General features: G+C 41.0%; 1 protein-coding gene across 4 annotated transcripts in view; it reads right to left on the reverse strand.

Moving 5' to 3' along the window:
• Window positions 1-7783: 7783 nt before the first annotated feature.
• Window positions 7784-22454, reverse strand: part of RBL (Transducin/WD40 repeat-like superfamily protein) — a 54299-nt gene continuing 39628 nt past the window's right edge. For 2 of the 4 annotated variants that reach the window (XR_015689263.1, XR_015689262.1), the window contains exon 6: window positions 8178-8311. Coding sequence is in view for 1 of the 4 variants with exons in the window: in XM_087669929.1 (XP_087526055.1) it covers window positions 8154-8311 (158 nt within the window). In the remaining 3 variants the exon portion in view is untranslated. Of the gene's footprint in view, window positions 8312-22454 lie in introns of all 4 variants that reach the window. The other 2 variants (XM_087669929.1, XR_015689261.1) reach the window with 2 other exon arrangements.

Genomic DNA, 22454 nt, shown 5'->3' on the forward strand with positions numbered 1-22454 from the left:
TGAGAAGAATTATATGTCCTTTACTTTTCTATAAAAGGAGGGAGTGTAGCTAGAGTCCATGATCCATTCAAGAACTTGCAAATTCTTGGTTTGGAGAGAGGGAGCTTAGGAAGTGTGTGAGCTAGCACTCAACCATTGTACTCTTGTCATTGTGGATTCCTATTTCTCACTTATATCTTGCCCATTACCTCTTTCATCGACCTTATGTTCTTTCATTATTCCACTATGTGTTTTGCTCTTCTAGTAGTATCAAATTTCAAAACTTAGCAAACAAAGACATGGTGACAAAAATCTCCAAAGATAATGATAGGTATCGAAAATACCCTTTCAAAAGACAACACTCACAGTTTTCAATTTTCAATATACAATTACTAAATTTCAAGACTTGATATACAAATAACTAAACTTGGTACCAAAAGATCTGATAAGATATCTAAGAAATAATAGAGATACATAACAGTACTAAAAATATCTCTCAAGGATATACTTCTCTACCAAAATAACATTCCAAATCCTCAAGTACCAAATAGTACCAACAAGGTTTTTAGAATTATCTTAGATATAATAAAGAAACCAAAAAGTACCAAAATAATTTCTTTGGGATATCAATTCCCACAAATTTAGTGCCAAAAGGTACCCAATGTAATCTCTAAAGTACCAAAGATTATTAAACCTTTTAGCAAGTACCAAAGGAAAATACCAAGATCATAGCTTGATACACAATGCACACAAACATATGCATGATGTTCCTTTCAAAATATATCCCAAACACAAACATGCAGTAAGAATAAGGTACCAAAATGTACCACAACATACAATGTACCAAAATGCACTAAAATATTTGAAAATTTTGCCAAAATTGAGTGCTTCAGATAAAAAATACACTCCAGACATTTCAAAGGGATGAGATGTTCAATTGAATATTTTCCCTTTGTAAGGCATCTGGTAGTAAATAACCATTCAACTAGCATGGGAATATGTACATGTCACGTTATTTAACTATGTACCAAAAGAAAACAAGATGCTAGAAGGTACCAAAGGCAAAAGTACCTCTTGAGCTTCCACTTCTTAGGCAAGGATCTACATGTCCTTAGATATTCCAAGTTGACACAACATGCATTTCAACACATTTAATTAGCATTCGCTCCTTTTAGCTCTCTAGTATCACAAGGACCTTATTGACATAGTTCATGGAGATGTCGCTCAAACACAATAATGTCCTCCTTAATTTTGTTTGCAATAGTAGTTGAACCCTCGACCCTTAGTAAACTCTCTTTCTTTTGTTTGAGAGTTGCCCTCAACTCATGTAACTTGCTAAACTATTGCATACACTTTATTGGAACTTAGTAAGTAGTGGCCTCCAAAACATAAATGTTTTGTAGAAGTTCCAAACTTCAATACAGTGTCCTCTTCGATGCATGTGTTGTTGGCACCTTGTGTGCAATCTTTCTTCTTGTTGGATCCAGCAACCCATCCTAAATTGCATTGTTCGCCCTCCTCCAATTATCCAATTTCCTCTCCAATTCTTAAGGCTTACTTTTGCACAGGTTCAACACACTTTCCCCAAACTTTGCCCATGCAATTTTATGTCATGCTGAATCTTTCTTAGTAGCATTGCACCTCTCAAGAGTATAGCACCTAACAAACTTGATTGTGATTTTCCCACACTAAGGGGGACCCTAGTATACCTTATGGAAAAAAAGGAGTGTGCAATTCTCAAAAACAATAGGCTACAAATGGTTGAAATAGATCTTGGCATTCTTTTGATATAGTGATGATTTGTGAGCAACCTTCCTCTCTAATCTTAGGCCATGCTTCTCACGTAATTTTTCTACTATATAGTAGAATTTGGTAAGTACTAAGATACTCATCCATTCATTTTTCCTTGCAATACACAAATATTTACTACATAGCTCTAAGAATTCATCCTAAAACTACATTTGAGCATACAATTGATGATATAACTACTTACCACTTTTCTTCATTGATGATCTATTCTCCTACACAAACGACGTTTTTTCTATCATCTCAATAAAGAGATTCTGGCAATCAACTCATGTTGTGCTAGGGTGCTCCGGACCTTGTGCTACTCCATCGTTCATTCTTGGTGTTGTAGGGCTCTTTGTGGGTGGTTGTCAGTGGGGTGTTGGTCTATTTTTCTTTGACCATTTTTCTAGAGTAGCTTTGGGGGTCGCCCTAAGTGCACATTTGTGTGCTAGTGTCCTCATCTCAATTGCACTCAGAATAGTCTTGATGAGCAATTGGAGCTCGGGAAATGTGGAAGCTTCACAACTTAAGAAAGGCTACCACAAGAGTCCATCAAGAACAAGTAGAACCCTAGAAACCATAAGTAAGAAGAAGAGAGTATCAAGATGAACCAACATCAACAAAGAGCTCCCATGCAAGATGTCATATCACTTTTTTTAAAAATTAGAAAAAAACAAGAGAGTTCATATGCAACTAGCACTACACATTCTACTGTTGAATGCCCAAATCATAACAAGACTCCTTGTCCGATTTTTTGATTCTAACTTTCTTTTTCAAAAATTTTCAACATTTCTTCAAATGCATAAAAAGAAATTCTAAACTCCCTCCTCTTAAGTTTTCCAAAAAGGACTTAATGGACAATCTAAAAATGGGTACAATTTTTGTACCATCAAACCATTCCATCACCCATGTAATAATGTGAAAACAAGTATATGTACTTATTAATAACTTCTAATTGTATGTGCAAGTACTTACTTGACATTCATTGAGTGTATAAGTTGTAATGTTAACACTATTTACTCAATTTTGTTGCAAATGGTCTTGTCAACAATTAGATCTACTAAAAGAAAATGGAAAAACCTCATTCTATGAATTTGTAATGCACAAAACTACATGAGTGTCGTACAATATATATGGTGGAGCAATGACACATTGCTATCTTGTATTTACAAAGATGGGGGCCATCCGCTACTATTTGCTAGCGAGCACATTGTCCACACACACACACAAAACATATTATCTAAGTAATGGCTAGGAAAATCCTCATAGATCTCGTTTTTCTACTTGAAGGCTCCTAACCTTATGCCATGGGAAGATCTGTAGGTGTCCCAAAATTGCAAAGATAGTCATATGAGAGCAACTGGTAAATGTTTTTTTTTACATAATTAGCCCCTAAAACAAATTTTGCAAATGTTGGATATTGATTGTGTCACCTGGTAGTCCATTGTTAGTCTTAATGTAATTTTAAGCAAAACTTATACATCCAAGCCTATAAAGCCTTAACGTTTCTCTTTCTTTTAATGCTCTATCCCAAAATTAAGACCTCATTTGAAAAAAAGGATGAGAATCAATAACTTGTAGCCCCGTACTATGGTTCTTGTGATCATAGTTAGCATCTACAATCACAAGAAGGTTTAGGCGCAATCCCACTATAATCCTTATGTTGCGGATCACAACATCATGAGCTTTAATAAGGTTTAGACAATCCCACTATAATCCTTATGATGTGGATCACAATATCATGATCTTCTATAAGGTAGGGAATGCACACCTGCCTTGGTGGGGTTAGGGGTAGGAGGTTGTCAGCTCAAGTTGGTGATCAATCGCCCTTTGTCCCTAGGTGCATTTAGCTAAGTATGCAATGCCTCTTGGGAAAAAGCTCATGATTTGGAATAACATAGGAATAAACAAGGGGAAAAGGGGTGGGGGTGGCAACATATTTCCCTTAATTTCACTTAGCTAAATATGTGGTGCGTCTTGAGAAAAATCTCAAGATGTTGAAAACTCTAGGGGAAAACAAGGCAAAAGCTCTTGTTTTCTCACATAGAAAAATATCACAAACTTCTATGAGTTCTCCCCCATGGTGGTACTAGATGTCCCTTCCCTACAAAGATCCATAATTGACATCCTCAACTTCTTCTCCGAAAATTTGTAAAGAAATCTTGAAATCCATATTGAATGATGGTATGAAACCAAGTCCAATGTGCATATCGATGCATGTATTTAAAAGGTTATGACAATTTGGAGCTTAAACAATAGCTAAGGAATATTGAAATCTACAAATTAAGTTAAGCTTAATCATTTCATTCATTCCTCATAGTGCCAATTAAAAGGAATGGTGAAAGCAATCATGGTTGCATCAGGAAGGCTTTGAGCCTCAAATCTCTTTAATGTCTTTATATGAGAGAGAGAGAGAGAGAGAGAGAGAGAGAGAGAGAGAGAGAGTGTGTGTGTGTGTGTGTGTGTGTGTGTGTGTGTGTGTGTGTGTTGGAGGAGAGTAAGACAAGGAAAACAAACTATAATGTCTTCATTGCAAACACCAACACTATCATCAATAATATAAAGAAGAAAAGGAGGACTTTAAGAGAGGAGTGGAAGCATTGTGGGAGAGGTGGGTTACTACTTAGTCAAAGACGGTCTATAGAATCCTCACCTCTAGTAGCATGTTTTTTGGCCTAATCTAACTTTCTATTTAATCATGACATCCGATTGGGTGCTCTTAAACATAACATAGTATTCCAATACATAGTTTTGGTTCTAGTATTAGAAACTAGAACTCTAAGCATAATTAGAGTTCTAGCATTAGAAACTAGAACTCTAAGCATAGTTATATTATCAAAGTGCGTGTATAGGTGTTGTTTCTTTCTCAAGCTCAAAAATTACCATATCCTATAGTTTTGAAAAGATCCCAATTATTTTGAAGACAAGGTGTCATAGAATTCAACTATTTTTGTAAAAACAAAGGTTTCATTAACTATGAGACTTGAAATCCATGCCAAAAGCATGTGATAATAGTACCTAAATAGTAAGTATATTGATATATCACATTATTGGTCACCAAATTTGTTATATCAATATAAAAAATATAATAAGTAAAACTCAAAGACAAGCTATTTATGATAAAAAACTATTGGGATGATGATAAGAGTGATATTTGTGATAAATTAACGTGGCATGTATAAGTACTTTTGAGGCTTAATGATGAACATCATCATGTTTAAAATGCCATTTAATTTTGTGCATTGAAAATGTAAGAGTGATACTCATGATAAATTAAAACATTTGTAAACAGCTTTGACATTTAGTGATAAGCATCATCATGTTCATAACACCATTTAATCAAGTGCACTCAAAATGTCACAAATTGTAAGATAAATAATCATGATAAATTATTGTATTAGTGCAAACATTTGAGGTTCAATGGCATCATGTTTATAATGGGCCTTTAATTGACAAAACAGGATATTTATATGAGCATTTATTATTAAAAAATCATCAAGATGTTAGTGATGTATGGTGATCATTAATAATGGTATTTACATTAGGATCTAAGGCTAAAAATCATGTAGTTTGATGTGTACATACACCATTATTACATTCAACAATATCACATAGCCGTTAAGAGGGACATGATGACACTTCATATTTTATTTGGAGTTGACAAGTAGTACTTCATGGCAAACAATTACAACATTTAAGAATTAAACATTATGTTTTTAACACACCATACACGTGTATTAGATGCATTCTTCCTTCAATACATGTCCAAAGTTTTTAATCTTATCATTTTATAATGTTGAAGTATTTGTTTGTGACAACATTTGTTAGTGCTTGACTTGACCAAAATGGATAAACAATATTGTACGATCACCACTAGTGCTCCATTCCTAACATCTTCCACAAGTGAAGATGACTCTTTGGTTTCTCTCTACATGATCCACATTAGCCATCAAAGTTCTTGAATCCCCAAAGTCAATTAGATTCTTGAACAATGGTATTGTTTGTATCATTGATCAATATCATCGTTGGTAGAACGTCCTCAATATATCCTTCATAATGGTTGCCCAAAATTTCCAATACTCTATAACCAATGCAATCAACTTACAAGGCTCCACATTTGGACAATTGGAATGTGATCTTTGTTAACACTAATTCGAATACATTGTCATCTATATTATATCCTTGATGAATTCAAAAAATGAACTAATTAGGGTTCCTGGAAAGAAGTTAAGTTTGCCTTCATTATGTTCTCCATCTTATAGTACAATAGGATCATTCTCCATAAAAAATCTGGATTTCAGAGCTTTAAATATCCAATTAGGCCATTTGAGCATTCACACAAATAACCATCTATATATTGAGTTTGGCATTTGTCACAAGTGAGGGGGTTGATCCTACACTTTTGCATGTATGGAATCCATCAATTAGATGGTAATGTGAATATATGTAAATTTTGTAACTTTTTGGAAAGCTTTCTTAACTTTGCATTGATAGCTAGGAGAATGGGACCAACCATTAAGAACCCTAGCTTAATCTTTTTCAATCACCCATTGGCGAATAATGATGAGTAAGATGAATACAACAATTCTTGTTTCCTGACCCATAGTTATCAAGTTGATGTAACAAGTTCTTCGCAAGCCTCTTATAAAATGTTTCCATATATATGCAACATAAGAGTCATAAACAAGATCTCCAAATGAGTGACTATCCACTCTTTCTATTTAGTAAGCAATGAGATGATGAATCAATCGTAAATTTTGAATCCATAGGCCCAATCCCTATTATTAATTGTTCATACCCTACCTTGTACATGTTCATATGTTTTCATATTAGTGAAAGAAATAGATAATGATAAAGCCTACATAAGAGAAGTGAGCCTCTAGAGGAAAATAGTAATGCTTACCCATTGCTTGGAGAAGAGCGTCACCATGCCCCTTTTGACATCCTGTGGCAAAAACTCAATAGGCCCAAAATACAAGACTTCAGAAGAAAAAAGGGCCTACTTTCCAAAATGATAGTACAAGTCAACTATCGAGAAAGAGTTGTACCAATGCTCCTTTTGATATCCCATGGCAAAAACTCATGGCCGCAAAAGTAATTCACAAGATCAAGTCCCCAATTTGGTATCATCTATCAGTGTTCACAAAAACTTCGTACAAAAACCTTCAAATTAGAAATTTATATGTTCTTTCAAGCCCTGAATAACATTTCTGAAAACTATAACTCAAACAGGATTGAGATTAAGATTTAAAACCACCTTGAAAATAAGAGGCTTTTCTCCGTCGGTTTTTCATAGACGCAATCCCAATGAAAGGCCAAGAAATCTTTTGTAATGAAAGCCCTTCCAAGAGCCTTCATGGGATCAAACTCACTATCTGCTATTTTCCACACTGGAAGAGCAGACTTATATGACTAAGATGCCTTTCCGAACCTTGAAAAACAAAAGATTGATGTTAGAGATCTATTGTATTAATTGCCAAATTTGTTTTTCATGAACACTTAACTGTACGAAGGTGCAATCATTCTGTAACCATAACATTGAAGACTTCATACCCAAGATGTGAAAGTACTAGAGAAGAGAAATGGGCTTAGTATCAATGAACTTAAGTAACATCTCTAGCATTAGCTTGACCATAATAAAGCTACCATAACCATAGTCTGCAACACGAGACAACACACATCCCATACACACATTTCATCAATAGCATCTACTCTATTCCGATTTCGGAAACAAATCTGTAGGTGATAGCATGGTCTGCGCAAGTGTGCCTGCACCCTTGCGTCCCTCCCCACAAACACCATGGCATGGCACCCCCACCATGATGCAACACCTCACCATGATGCAATGCTCTCTTCACCACAATTGCCTTCACTTGCACAACCATATCCTGTGTGACAATTATGAAGCACTTTCCAAGTGTGGATGCAGGTACGCACGCGTCCATGCATGTGCACACGTGTGCGCGTGTGAGACCTAAATTGATCATTAATCAAAGATTAATAGATTAATACAACCCAACTTCACAAAAAAATACTTCTTGTGATCAAAAGCAGAGATCTCAACACAGATCATGACAGAATAACACTCCAAGGCAGAGGCTGCTTGGCTGAGCTCCTGGATGTGTGGGACAATTACAAAGCAACTTTCACTCTCAAATTGTTTGAGTTAGTTCAGTATTACAGGGTAATGGTTCCTATTTGGTGAAACAGATCTTGTGCTACTCATGCATTTGCTCCACAAAAATTGATCACTGAAACGTACTTCCATATCATAAAGCCAGTACAAAGTCAAGTTCAATTAGCAGTATACAAAAAGATCAAACCGATCCCTTCAAATACTGCCTGGTTTTCATTCCATCAGAAACAAACAGCCTTCATCAATCAATTCATCCGGTGGAAAAATCTTCACAGCTTGGAGATGATGCTGTACCCATCCTTGGCTCAGTCTTTTGTCTGCCCATTGAAATACTACTTTTTTGGCTGAGAGGTTCTTTCTCTGCCAATTCGGAAAGCTTACGCTTCCCCTTTGCCCGACTATCTTCCTCTGCAAAAAGGGAAACCAGTAACATGATATCAAATATGGTAACAATCTTGCATTAACATAGATTCTTTGGTCTCTCAATATTCATTTAATAAAGCTGGTCAGTTCAATGTTTGAAGAATATGAAACAAGAGATGTCCTGTAAAATTATCGAGTTGGGATGCAAAACAATATTGTCATATTGTCAAAATTCAATGCAAAACACAGCTTGCTAACACCAATTTACTGTAAGCCATATGGCCATGCTTTTCAATATGGTTCTGCTTGACTCTCCTGATGCTCAAAGCATCTCACTCAGCAGGTGGACAACTGCATTCAGCTGCCTGAAAGTGCGATCTAAGCATGCCCATATCAGTCGACAGACTTAGTACTTGCAGAGGAAGTGATTTGCCAGTCCCTGTGCTTGCCATTGTGTTTTGAGCTCTTCCACTCCCCGTCTATCTGCCCTTCCATTTCATGTGAGGTTCTTTATGGTGGCTGAAGGGTGGTTGAGGATAACCCCTGCTAGTTGCTGGCTATGTTTCAGCCCCTTTGAACCTATGTGACACCCCACATGATTTGTGTCATGTTGCATACATTGACCTCGAGGCTGGTCCTCCACATTCATGCACTAAACAATAGTGGTGTTCACAGAATATGTTGTTGACGTAGCCTATCTCTTGGCTGTTCACACTTAGCATTCTATGCAAATTTTGTTCATCTATTCTTTGCTCTACCCTCACTTATAATTAAGCCTTTGTTCACGTAGTTCCCTCCTCTCTGAATTTTTTTGTGCATATTCTGCATCAGGAGACCATCTTTGGATTCATATTTGGCCTTCAATTTCCACTTTTTTGGTGGCAACATGCATACTATTGCCAATGACAGCCGTCTAGATCAAGGTAACTACCTATATGCTTCACTCATTTTCATTATTATTTTCTTCATATTGTTGCATTATCATTGGATTCCTCATTTAGCAGCTGACATCTCTGATGGATATTTCATTGAGTTCCATGGTGCTTAACCCCTTAGTCTACAAGAGATTGTTTGGTTTGCTCTACCTTTTGAGGATGAAGCCTTTTGAGCACTATCCCAACCTCCCATTCTGGTTGCCTCATGGAGGATTTTATACCACATTGTAAGTCATCTCATGAGCTACGCATTGATGCCCTTTGATCCATGATCCGGGCTCCCTAGGCATTTAAATTGTCATTGAATGTAGTTTTTGCCCCTAATGTCCTAGATACTAAGTGACAATAGGGTTAGGATTTCAATTAGGATCTCCTATGACGGTTAAGCCATTTAGGGTTTCATCTTAATATAAAAACACCCTTCATGCATCATTAGCACATAAATGTGGCATTTTCATTGTGATTGCCTTGAGCATTTTAGTCTCTCTCATTCATTAATACGCCGCTTCTCTTTTGTGATTGAGAATCATTGTGCATTGATTAACTAATTCATTCTCTTCAATTAATTGTGCAATCATTCACCCCTAGGCCAACAATGGTATTTGAGCCACTTACCTCCATCACCATCGCTCGCGACCATCTTCAACACAACCATTGCCATTGAGTGCCACACCTTGGTTGACCGCCACTCCAAGCCATTACCATTGTGTTTGTTTCTATCAACTTCGACGAGTGGTGATGCACAATCGAACATTACTGTTTCAGCCATAGTCACCACCACTTGGTCTCTTCATCTCACCACTTGTGATGCACTTGTTGAAGCTACCACAATAGTTTGAAGCTGTTGTTTCTAATCACAACCCTCCACCAACTGACCTGCCAGCAGCCCTCTATCAACTCACCTCCACAGCAGTCTAGGCTGGTTAACTTTTGCCGCAGCCTTGAGCCCTGTTTGATGTGTGTGTTTCTTCCAACAGTTGGTCTGATACTATTGGCGGTGCATTGCCAAGCTTGCTCCAAAATGGATCACCATCTCTTCTACCACCCATGCAAAGCAACACGGAGGATCAAGTTTGCCACCTCTTGATCGTAAACCTACCGCCTGAATCGTTGCCCAATTTGCCAACTAGTCTGACCAATCGCCATAGCTGCCAAGAGCCATCTTGCCATGCCACACTATTCCAAACCACTATAGTCCCTTGTTGCATTACCTCACGACCGACAAGCTTGTTGCTGCCTTTTGAGCACACATGCCACATCAACCTTCAATTCTACCCACAGCTTTTCTACTACATGTCTCTTTTTAGCAGACAAACAGCCTTGACACATCAAAATCATTTATTCTTTTAATTCTCTTATTCCAAAAGGTCATGTTTTCACGTCCTGCCCTTCTGAAGCACAAACTCGGGAGTTTTCTCAAATTTCACTCAATTTGCACCCAACCTTTAAAAAAATTTGGTGCTTTCATCACAATCACATACTTCATCATCAGATTGAAGGAAGTAGATGCTTAGTCTTCAACAAATTTGGGGTTTTTCACCAACTTGGGCAAATTTTATCAAAAATTTTGGGGATTTTCTAACATTTTGATTTTTTTTTTTCAAAATTGAGGTCCAATTCATCCTCAACCACAACATTCAACATCATCTAAGTAAAACTTTCACAAAAAAAAAAAATCAAATTTTCACAAATATTTGGGGCTTTTCACCATTCGAACTCAATTTCACCCAAATTTCTTCGAAAATTTTCATCAAACTCAAGGCTTGATTCAGCTTGAGGCATGGCATTTGGGATCCATTGGGTAACTACTTTTATTCAATTTGTTCAAATTCTCTTTAAATTTTCAGGTAAAATTTGGGGGTTTTGCCTCAAATCACTTTCTTCAGCCTATACATGCACAAAAATCAAATTATTTGGCTACTGCCCCTATTCTTCTCCCGATATTAAAGCATATATATTGGGCAAATCCTCTCAAATTCTGCTGCCATTCACATTATCGGAGCATTTCAGCCATTAATCTCTGATTTCAGCATATTGCTGATTGCCCCCTTGTTCGGGTAATATTTTATTTTAGAGAATTATCATATTCAACAAATTTTTCTCCCTCCTAAATAGGAAAACAAGAGAAAATTATTGTTTTTCATATTATTGGTCTCCATTGTAGCCACCAAGATCTCTTCTATCAATCATCACTATTTGGCCATTTATTTTTCTAATTTAGAAATTACTATTTTATTGCTAATTTTCACTCGTGGCTAACAATAATAATGATTTGTTGGGCATGCTTTGGTGCTGACGACAAGCTTGATAACACCAATTACCCGATGTGGATTAATGTTACGAGGACATGAAATTTTATTGCTTTGCTTAGCATTTGATTAAAAGTTAATCAAATGTGCTAATGTGACTTGCACATGTGAGATGCAAGTCAATTATTTCACAATGTGAGACCTAGGATCCGAGATATCAGTTGGTGCCAAGGGCAAAAGTTATAGTTATGTCTGACAGCTACTAGGTGGTACGCATTGTCAAATTTTGGCCTAGACCAATTTATTGGCCACTAATGTCAATGGTGACATTAAACTAATTTTTACAATTAGTATTAGTGCATTCGACCAATTAAAAATTGACTAACCAGCCCCAAATGATGCAAAAAATATTGCCACCCTCTGGAAAATAAGCTGCCCTAGACAGATCGAATGATTGGCTCCTTCTGATTCCTAGAAACTATGGCATGCTTGAGGTGAACACTCTTGAAACTCGCTGAAAAAGAAATGAAATCAATTCAGTGCACTTGAACAATTAGAGTGTCACCACGTGGTGATATTTTTTGCACTTGCTTTCCTTATTTACTTATATAAATATTTTCAGTGGAAAAAGATGCCATACTGCAGTCCAAAACGATGCAGACAGTTCAAAACTGCTTGTTGTTTTCTGTTGTAAACAGCCAAAATACCACCAAAACCAAGGCAAAATGACCATGAACTAATAGCTAATGATGTTGCCCACCAAGTACCATCAAAAATACATAAAATCAGGATGATTTAGCATGAAAATTCCACATCAATCCATGCATAACTGCTTGCTGTAATAAATTACAGTCAAGTACAATGAGAGCAAATTGTAGGCAAAATGAATGCACCAAGTCAACCAGTAACTATCAAAGCAACTAGCATCAAGCGGACATAAATCAGCATGTGACAGTCATACAAACATCGAGCAAACACCCAAGCATGTCAAATGAATCCGTCAGTAAGCTCGCACACCCCCTGTGTAATAGGGTAAAGTGTACATAACACTGGCAAGACTTGACATAAAGAAGTATATGCTCAGGGAGTGCAAAGCCCAAATCAGCCCAAGTACATCTGTGAGGACCACCGCACATCAACCATACAACATCCAAGTGAAGATCCCAGTTTCAAGTATCCGAATGCTCAAGTAGCATGAACCGCCTGCTCAATGTGTGTCAAGCATATCAAGACGCTTCCACTGGTACAAAAGCCGTAAATATCAAGCAAAGAAGCTCAACAAGGGCATATGATAGCACCAGAGATCGAAGATCCAAGATCAAGCATCAATAAGACCTCATGAGCATATAGGTCGTGTAGCATCCATAGACATCAAGTACAATCAAACTATAACTTTGGCAAGCGGAGAAATAGCCAAAATAAGCTCCAAGCAATCAAATGTCAAGCCAAAGCAAGGCTCAGTAGCATCCAACTCCAAACAATGTAAGTGGCATGTAGTAGTAGCATAGGCCAAGCATGTCAAGACCGGTCAAACATAAGCAAAGTACATGCCATAAGTACATCAGAGATGAAGATCCAAATGCTATGCGAAGCGAGCTCAAGCTCAACTAATGATTCGAGAGCAAATCCAAGCTCTATGTCGATCCTCGAGAGTCACTACATCAATGTATACATCCAAGACATAGCCCGAATCCAACAAGCATATCCAAACATAAGCAAATAAGCTTCAGCCCTAAATATTCCAGTAGCAAATAAATGTCCAAAACTGAGCAAACAGTGGCTTAATCCAAGCTCAAAACCATAAACAAACCATAGGCATACTTTCCCATATGTATAAGCACCAACCGGGCATAATCGGGCATCAAATGACTATGTAACATGAGTATAAAGTGTAATGACAGAGGGCTGCCCTGTTTTGGGCTTCTTGTGGACTATGTAAAACAGTCAATGACTGAGTCAATTCAGCCCCAAAAGCATCTCACATCATAGGTATACATTCCCCTAGCATTCAGGGCATATTCGAGACCAACCAAGCAACCAATGTCGATGCCAACTAAGAATAAACATAAAAGTGCTGATATAACACTGTTTGTGGCTGCATGTGGATTGTGGAAAACAGTCCTGGACCGAGGTAAATCAGTCCACAAATCAATGCCAATGATAACCACAAATGTGGTGCATCAAGGGGGTGTTCCCAAATGCCAAATGAAGTGTTTCAAGCTGCCAATGAGTACCAAGGGAGAGCTGGAGTAAAAAACGAATTTTTTTGCAGGTCTTTAAGCTAGCCCAAACTGATCTGGGGCCTGTGGAAGGGCTGGGCAAGATCAAGGCAAGGTTGGGGGAGTAGTCGAGGACCCCCAGGAGCTCCCTCTTGAAGGGCAATGTCACTTGTAGAGCGTAGGCATCACAAAAAGTAAGAGGACATGGTTTCCCTGCTTCACAAAACCTATGGACTAAAGTAAAATAACAAAAGAGAGCTCCAATACCTCTGAAGGAATACCCTAAGGGTGCCCAATAGATGCTAGGGAAGCCGAGGAGTGACGGGAGCTCGAGAGAGTCGGCTATGGCTGCTGGGAAGGAGATCCAATGAGTGTAGGTAATCAATAGGAAGCTGAAGGAGTCACGAACCAAGTCGGAATGCTCAAGCAACCATGCTTTGATACCAGTTGAAAGATAAGAAGGATCGAAGCTTGCTTGGAAGAGCTATGACGGAAGAGCAAGAGCAAGAAAAAGAGAGAGACCAAATGGAAACTCCAACAATCACAATGTGTGACTGGGCCTTCCTTTATTCAAACTGTCACTAAAAGAATAAAGAATAAAGTGATGGTGACGGCCGTCCGCCACCTACAGTGTGTAGTGGTGGATACTGTCAGTGTAGTAATACACAGGCGGCTAGACAAAGGCGCCTTTACCCCCAATAACTAAGAGTAGGTGAAGTTTCTTCTCCAAGGTGATACGGTGGACAAATTGTGAAGAAATGCTCTAAATGAAAAAAGCATAAGCTATATGATCCATTAATGAGCCAATAGCAAAATCCTCCATGAGCTGAAAAATAGGGTAGTGACAAAGCCCAAAGATCAAAGGTATGATGAATACACTCCACTTTGCAAGACCAATGAGAGTAATTTGATCCCCCCACATGGTCTTCTTTGAGCAAAGAAGGAAGAATGAGCATCTATACAGAAGGTGCCATCATAGGTGTTCTAAGGCCAAAAGGACAAGCCCTATGGGAGACATGAAGAGAGGGAGGATAAGATGGCTACTCCGATCTATGTGATTGGTCAAGAGAGAGTTCGTTTAGAACGGAGCTCCGGCCTTGTTACAATGTCACAAGACATGTCACGGACAAGGATCACGTAGCCAAAAGGAAGCAAGAAAAGACCAAGGAAGCCCAAGTCAAAAAGTGAATGAAGAAGCTCATTCTGCCTAAGTAGGAAAAGGGGAGAGGGCAAGTTCAAAAAGAATGTGGAAGAGCACTCAATATTCCAACAAGGCTCTCTCAAGGATGGGGGAGAAACTCCAAGGACTCTCGCAAGGAAAGTGCAGGGCACAATGTAATTCATTTTATAAGAGTACCAAGCTCCCTCCTGTGCAAGTTGTAAGGTCTAAACAGACATGGGTGAAGGGATAACGCAACTATAAGGGAATGGAGAAAAATGACCTTGGCAAGATGCCCGGTCATGTAAAAAGGGGGATGGGTGCCGAATGGATTTAGGTTTTTGTATATAAACTCAAAAAGTGAATGAAACGCTCATTCTTTGGTGTGTAGCAAAAGTGGTCTCTTCTTCTTCTCCTCCTCTCCTTCTTGCTTGCTTGTATGTGCTTGAGAGAGGGAGTGTGAGGGAGTGAGAGAGTAAGGGATGAGTGTGTGGGATCTTGGAGAAGAAGCTCTCCATCATCTCCTCTCTGGAGGAGGCTTGAGGTTGCTTGAGCTTGCATCTCAAATTGTGGAGCTACCTGTTGAGCTAAAATATGCATTACTTGCTGATTAGCCTCTTAAACAGCCCCAAAACACACTAAAAATTCTCTTTTAGAGTAAAACCCTAAAAAGGGGAGCGGTTCGAGAAAGTCTAGTGGAAACCCTAATTTTTGGGGAGCCCTTCCACATCTATAAATAGACAAGCTGCCCCCATTCAGCAATCATCCTTGTTTTGCACGTTACACCAGCCCACACACCCTCTGCTGCTGTTGGCGCCCAGTTTCCAGCCTGCAGCCCGCCTCCATTTGCTGTCCCGCCATCATCGACTGCAACCTCATCATCTTCAGCCTGTCCATTGTTGTAGGCGACAGCTCTCAGCTGCTGGCAACTGCTCCAAACTGTCCCAGACTGTTGTTCAGCCTGCTGTCCATCATCTCCAAGGTCAGCCAGCCTGCGTTTTCAGCATTGCAGGCCTTGACACTATCAGACACTATTTCAGCCTGCTGTTTACAGCAAACTATGCACAGTTTCCAGCCCCCAATCGGTGGTACACTGCTGCGTTTACCAGTTTCCAACCTCCAGACTGCTGCGTTTTGGTGACCAGCCTGCTGCCATTCACTATTCAGCACTCCTACACTCCGACTGGTGGTCACAGACTTGGGATCCGTCTTCGGTGGACGTCGCACTCCAACATTGCTCTCTCTGCCCTTGAGCACACTGTACACTCTTACATTCATTTACAGCATTCATTCACTTCAGAGTTGTGTTCTCTCTCTCCCTCCTTCTGTTTATGTCTGAGTTTTGAGTTTTGTGTTTAGGGTTTGAGTTTTGCCCTCTGTGTCTGTGTCTTTGTGTTTCTGTCGTGGTCGTACACTCTGTGTGTCCTCAGTGCAAACCCTAGCAATCTTCTTAACATGGTATCAGAGTCCGTGCTCTTGTAAAGAGTATCCTGCGGATATTGTGGAGAGCTAGTCTTTGTGCGAGGCACACAATACAACTCGTAACCAAATCACAATGTCCCAGACACCTTCTTCTCCAGTTCCTATGATGTCTTATCAGGCTTCTCCATCATTGGAGGCCTTGAGACGGCATTATGGACTTGGTGAGGAGGACGACACTCCATCTTCACCAGATTTTACTAACATGACAGAGGAGGACTTTGAGAAGTACTATCGCAACAAGTACGGTGATGTTTACACCCCTCCTACCAATTTTTCTACCACATTCGGACCGGTTGGTGAGGCTGGCCACCTCTCCGATCATGGAGGACATACAGCATTCAAAACGTCTAGCGATCCATCTTCATCATCTCCGCCACGTCCAATGTCAAGTTCGTACAATTCTTTTGTGTTGCATGAATCAAAACCCTTGCCTGTTTCTTCTTTTGAGGTACAGGATCCGAATGGCTTTGCATATGTGAACTTCAATAGAGGGGGCTCACGAAGCAGACAAAATTCAAGTACATCTACAGTTTCTGTTTCATTTGAGCATATCACACACACTTCTCATTTCCCTCCCATCCCACCCTCTTCTATATCACACCTTGATCATCTCTCATGATCTTTCCAAAATCTTGGATTACACTCCACATCTGCTTCACACACCCTAGGGGTTGGATCTTCCATCTTCTTTTGTGTTGCATGAATCAAAACCCTCGCCTGTTTCTTCTTTTGAGGTACAGGACTACCCACGTGCCTGGTGGGCACTCTAAGGCCCATTCCCAAGTGTACACTCCCCCATCCTGCCCCCACTACACATTTTCACACGATCCAACTCCGACCGCTACCACTCCTGTTGCAATGGCCAAGAATGCCTTCACAGATAAGACACGTTTTAACGGGTCAAATTTGACCACTTGGTCGAATTTCATACAACAAGTGCTTGAGCCTCAAGATCTTTGGAACCTCGTCATTGGTCTAGAGCCTATGCCGAACCCTCGACTAGCTCACCCTGACTACATCCGTCAATGGAGAGTCCGCAATGCTACAGCCAATACTGAGCTGATACAGGGATTGCTTCCTGAGTTTCACTCTCAGTTGCAACACTTCCCGCTTGCGTCAGAGCATTGGAGTCACCTTCTCAACCGCTACGTGGCTCATGATCGTACTCGGCGCATCAATCTCGACTTTGAGCTCTAAGAGTTCTCTCTTAAGGAAGGGGATGATCTAAAAGTCAAGCTGGCTGACTATAGGCGGTTACTTGCCGAGTTCGCCACTATTGGCTCTCCAAAGTTAGATGACGATCAAGTTACATTCTTCTTGAATAAGTTGCCCGCAAAATACTTCAATTTCATTCAACACATCATCTCCCAACCTTGATTGCCAACCTTCTATGAGTTTGAGTGCTAGTTATTGCGTTACGTAAGGCTGCATGATCAAGTCCACAAGAAATCCTCATCACAGCCTTATTCAAAGCAGAGGGGGTTGGTTGCTTCTTCTTCGGGAGGGAACACCACTAGTGGCAAGAACTCGCTAGATGCGAAGGCAAGCTAATCAAAGGGTGACTCCCCTTCCTCCAATGGAACCAAAGAATCAAGACCTATGTGGCAGCAACTCCCTAAGAAAAACCAGTTTGCACACACTGCCAAAGAGCAGGCCATGTGGACGAGGAGTGTCGCTCCAAGGCCCAAGGTCTTCCACCTAAAAAGCCTCAGCAGACCGCTGCGACTTCACAATCCAGTGGGGCTACGCCTTCCGCTGCTGCCCCATCTGCTCCTCCAGCCCCCACAGTGACTACTGGACATGTGGCACCCGGACAACCTCAACGGCCATCCTTCTCTACTCCTGAAGGATTGGTTGATTGGTCTACAGGTTCCGATCCCGTTGCACTTCATGCATCTATCTCACCTTCCTCCCCACCTCGTGAGGCATTCCCTTGGCAGAGCCCTGCTATTGGACGTACACGATAGTGGCCACCTTCGTAGACTAGCATGTCTCTAGGTCCTTTCGGATACCCTAGGTCAGTCTAGCATTCATTTTTCGCACTCTTAGAGTCGGGCCCATAGGATTTTTGTCTCTACATTTTAAGTCTTCCGCTGCATTTACTCATACACATACACATTTGCATCTTTGCACTTGTTCCTTCAGTAAGCTTTTCATTTTTGTTTTGTTTTGTTTTTGCAGCATCTCACTATTCACCTCTGTGATTGCAGACTTTGATCTCTTTTGTAAGTTTTGTTTTCAGTGTAGGACTAACATGCAGGTTTGCCCAGACCTACCTGGGCTGGAGACTTGAGATGTGTGTCGTTCCTTCATGGTTTCATCATCCTTGGAGTTTTACTCTTCTACCAGCATGGAGGCTTCCCCTCCCGAGACGGATCGTACAACATCTCTCTTGATGCTATCATGATGGTGACTTCTACCTAGCTCTTCCAGTTGGGATGCTTCTGCCTCCTCTTTATTCCTTATGGTTCTCGGCACCACACGAAGACCGACATCAATCTCCTTTTCCTTCTTTGGCATCTACATCCAGGTTGAGAGGGGGTTCCTACCCTTCTTGGTATTCTACAGGCTTCAGCACTTTGTCTTCGACATCGGCTTCTCCCCCCTGTTGTACCTTACCCTTTGCATTGCATGATTTCATCATCTTTTTACTAGGGCGCTTGGGCAAGTGAACAATTTTCCCATGAGGGACACTGTCCAATGGGCACCTGCTGCATGAGCATTCTTAAGCATGTAGCATAATTTGCATCTCATTGTACAGAGCACCACTTGAGCGGATCCTAAGCTGTTTCCACCGGTGGTGGTTGTTACCACACCACCATCCTTCTTCATCACATGGATACCTCATCACCTGCTTTTCCTCATCATCAACACCTTGAGTCGATGGGTTAGCTTGTATTGTTTTGTGATGTGTTGGATGTACCCTCCCTACTCCCGTCTTCTGGGTCACTATTCCTCAATCGGCCGCATCCCATAAAATTTACCACACTTATTCAGAAAAAAAAAAACAAAAAAACAACACACAAAAGTTCCATGTAGTTCCATCCGTCTTTGTAGGGCTTGGTAGGCCACTGGGCAGCCGACGTGCACCCTTTGTCCGATGCCCTGTCCTCTCTGGGGTGACTACTTGGATTCCCTTGGTAAAATAACCATCGCCTCTATAGTCTTGGTAGGCCACTGGGCAGTAGACGTGCACCCTTTGTCCGATGCCTTGGCTGCTTTAGGATGGGACACCTTGGGGTACATCAACCTCACAATGGCTGGCCTAACCTTTCGCCTCAATTTTGGGCCTAAGAGGGGGTGTTAAGCTAAAATATGCATTGCTTACTGATTAGCCTCTTAAACAGTCCCAAAACACACTAAAAATGCTCTTTTAGAGTAAAACCCTAAAACGGAAAGCGGTTCGAGAGAGTTCGATGGAAACCCTAAAATTTGGGCGCCCTTCCACATCTATAAATAGACAGGCTAACCCCATTCAGCCATCATCCTTATTTTGCAGGTTACACCAGCCCACACACCCTCTGCTGCTGTTGGCGTCCAATTTCCAGCCTGCAGCCCGCCTCCATCTGCTGTCCCGCCATCATCGACTGCAACCTCATCATCTTCAGCCTGTCCATTGCTGTAGGCGACAGCTCTCAGCTGCTGGCAACTGCTCCAAACTGTCCCAGACTGTTGTTCAGCCTACTATCCATCATCTCCAAGGTCAGCCAGCCTGCGTTTTCAGCATTGCAGGCCTTGACACTATCAGACACTGTTTCAGCCTGCTGTTTACAGCAAACTATGCACAGTTTCCAGCCCCCAATCGGTGGTACACTGCTGCGTTTACTAGTTTTCAACCTCCAGACTGCTGCGTTTTGGTGACCAACCTGCTGCCATTCACCATTCAGCACTCCTACACTCCGACTGGTGGTCACAGACTTGGGATCCGTCTTCGGTAGACATCGCACTCCAACATTGGTCTCTCTGCCCTTGAGCACACTGTACACTCTTACATTCATTTACAGCATTCATTCACTTCAGAGTTGTGTTCTCTCTCTCCCTTCTTCTGTTTGTGTTTGAGTTTTGAGTTTTGCGCTTAGGGTTTGAGTTTTGAGTTTTGCCTTCAAGATTTGAGTTTTGCCCTCTATGCCTGTGTCTGTGTCTTTGTGTTTTTGTCGTGGTCGTACACTCTGTGTGTCCTCAATGCAAACCCTAGCAGTCTTCTTAACACTACTGGTGTGCTTGAGAGAAAAGGCTACACATTCGGGCATCGAGGTAAGCTCACTACACCCCGTAGAATCGAAAAGGCTACACATTCGGGCATCAAGGTAAACTCACTACACCCCGTAGAATCGAAGGTGCGTCGGCTAGGTGACAGATAGCCATTTGTGCTTGCTTCAAACGCTTGAAGCAATAAGCAATCCGTGGGTCTTGGAAGTTTAGCGTAAGCTCCCACTACATTTTGGTTCCGTTGCCACTAACGGATTCAAGCTTGAGCACTTGCGCACCATCAAGGTAAACTCACTACATCCCGTAGAATCGAAGGTGCGTCGGCTAGGTGACAAATAGCCATTTGTGCTTGCTTCAAACGCTTGAAGCAATAAGCAATCCGTGGGTCTTGGCAGTTGAGCGTAAGCTCCCACTACATTTTGGTTCCGTTGCCACTAACGGATTCAAGCTTGAGCACTTGCGCACCTCAAATCGAGGATCGAAGTAGGGTTGCATCCCCAAACCAGTGCTTGAGATAGGTAGGAGTTTTGAGCTTTTAATCTTAGAAAACAAGTAAGAATTTTGAGTTTTTGATGAATAGACAAGTAGGAGGATTCATTTCACTATTTGTGTTTTGATTCTTGTTGCATTTAGAGTAGGATAGGAGCAAGAAATCGAGGCAAAAATTTTTAGGGTTTCTGCTGTAAAACAAGCCAAAACAGGGCAAAATCAAGGGAAAAATGGGCTTGCACTCCATTGACAAGGCCTGGGTACTACCGAGACCACTTGGATATTAGGACAAGGGCTTAAGACCCAAGGAAGGGAGATGGAAAGCTCATTTTCAGTTTCTGCAGCAGAGAGAGAGAGAGAGGGAGAGAGAGAGAGAGAGAGAGAGCTTGAGAGCTTGAGAGAGACTTGGAACTTGGGGCAAATCGATTGGCTACCTCAAGAGCTTTCCGTGCATATTAAGTATATAGAACCCTCCATGTGTATGCATCCTTGCATTCTGGAGCTCCTTGCTTGTGGGCATGGCCAAAATCGTGGCCACCATTTGAATTTTTGTTGTCGTTGTTTACGTGCTGGCAAAATCAAACATAGTCCACAGAGGTCTGATTCCCAGAATCAGGCACTCAAACGTTCGATTCCTGGGATTCTGACATTCGGACTAACTTGACTTGTCCGATCGAATATTGTTCGTCTGATCCTGAAAATCGGATTATCCATCGCCTGTCCAATCAGACATTCACCCCGTCCGGTTGGGACGATCGGACTCATTAGAAGCGGACTCGGACCCTCGGCCATCAGCCACTCGGACAAATGAAAATCGGACCTTGTCAAAATTGGACGCTTGGCATTCAAACACGCCAAAATCGGATACTCCAAAATCAAATAGCTAAAATTAGACGTCCGACTCTAAGAATCGAATACTGTCAAATCGGACCAGAATTCTGACAAATCTAGTGTATCTCGAGCGAGATAGAACACCTCCCACCACCGAGGAAGACTCCAAAAGCCTTACAGACAAAATTGGCCCTAGCAATCGCAGCCGAACAACTAGACACGACCGCTAACAGTCACGTCAGCATTTAGTTCCTATTAGAGCCATGAGACACACCCCAAAACCCTATTTGACCGTGATCAAGCCGAACAACGTAGCATAGACCCTAGAGACCAGAGAGAGCAGCCAATGACTGGGCATAAAGCCCTATTCAGCCGAGAACTTAGACCGGAGTACGGAAGCTGCACTTATTATCCTGTATTCGCACCCACATTGTTTTCAACTCTTGAAATGCACTTGGAAAAGCTGAAAATTTGATTGCACACAGTGCATGAAAAAGAGCAACATGCACGCACCGAGTAAACTAAAATTGAGGGTTGGCAATCAATAAAAAGGAATACACTCAGAATTAATTAACAGAACGAACCCACCAATAAGACGCGACATTCACACCTAAA

This window comes from Lygodium microphyllum, chromosome 28 (genome assembly GCF_053477565.2).
Source record: "Lygodium microphyllum isolate KBCC chromosome 28, Lygodium_microphyllum_v1.1.10, whole genome shotgun sequence".
Lineage (NCBI taxonomy): Eukaryota > Viridiplantae > Streptophyta > Polypodiopsida > Schizaeales > Lygodiaceae > Lygodium > Lygodium microphyllum.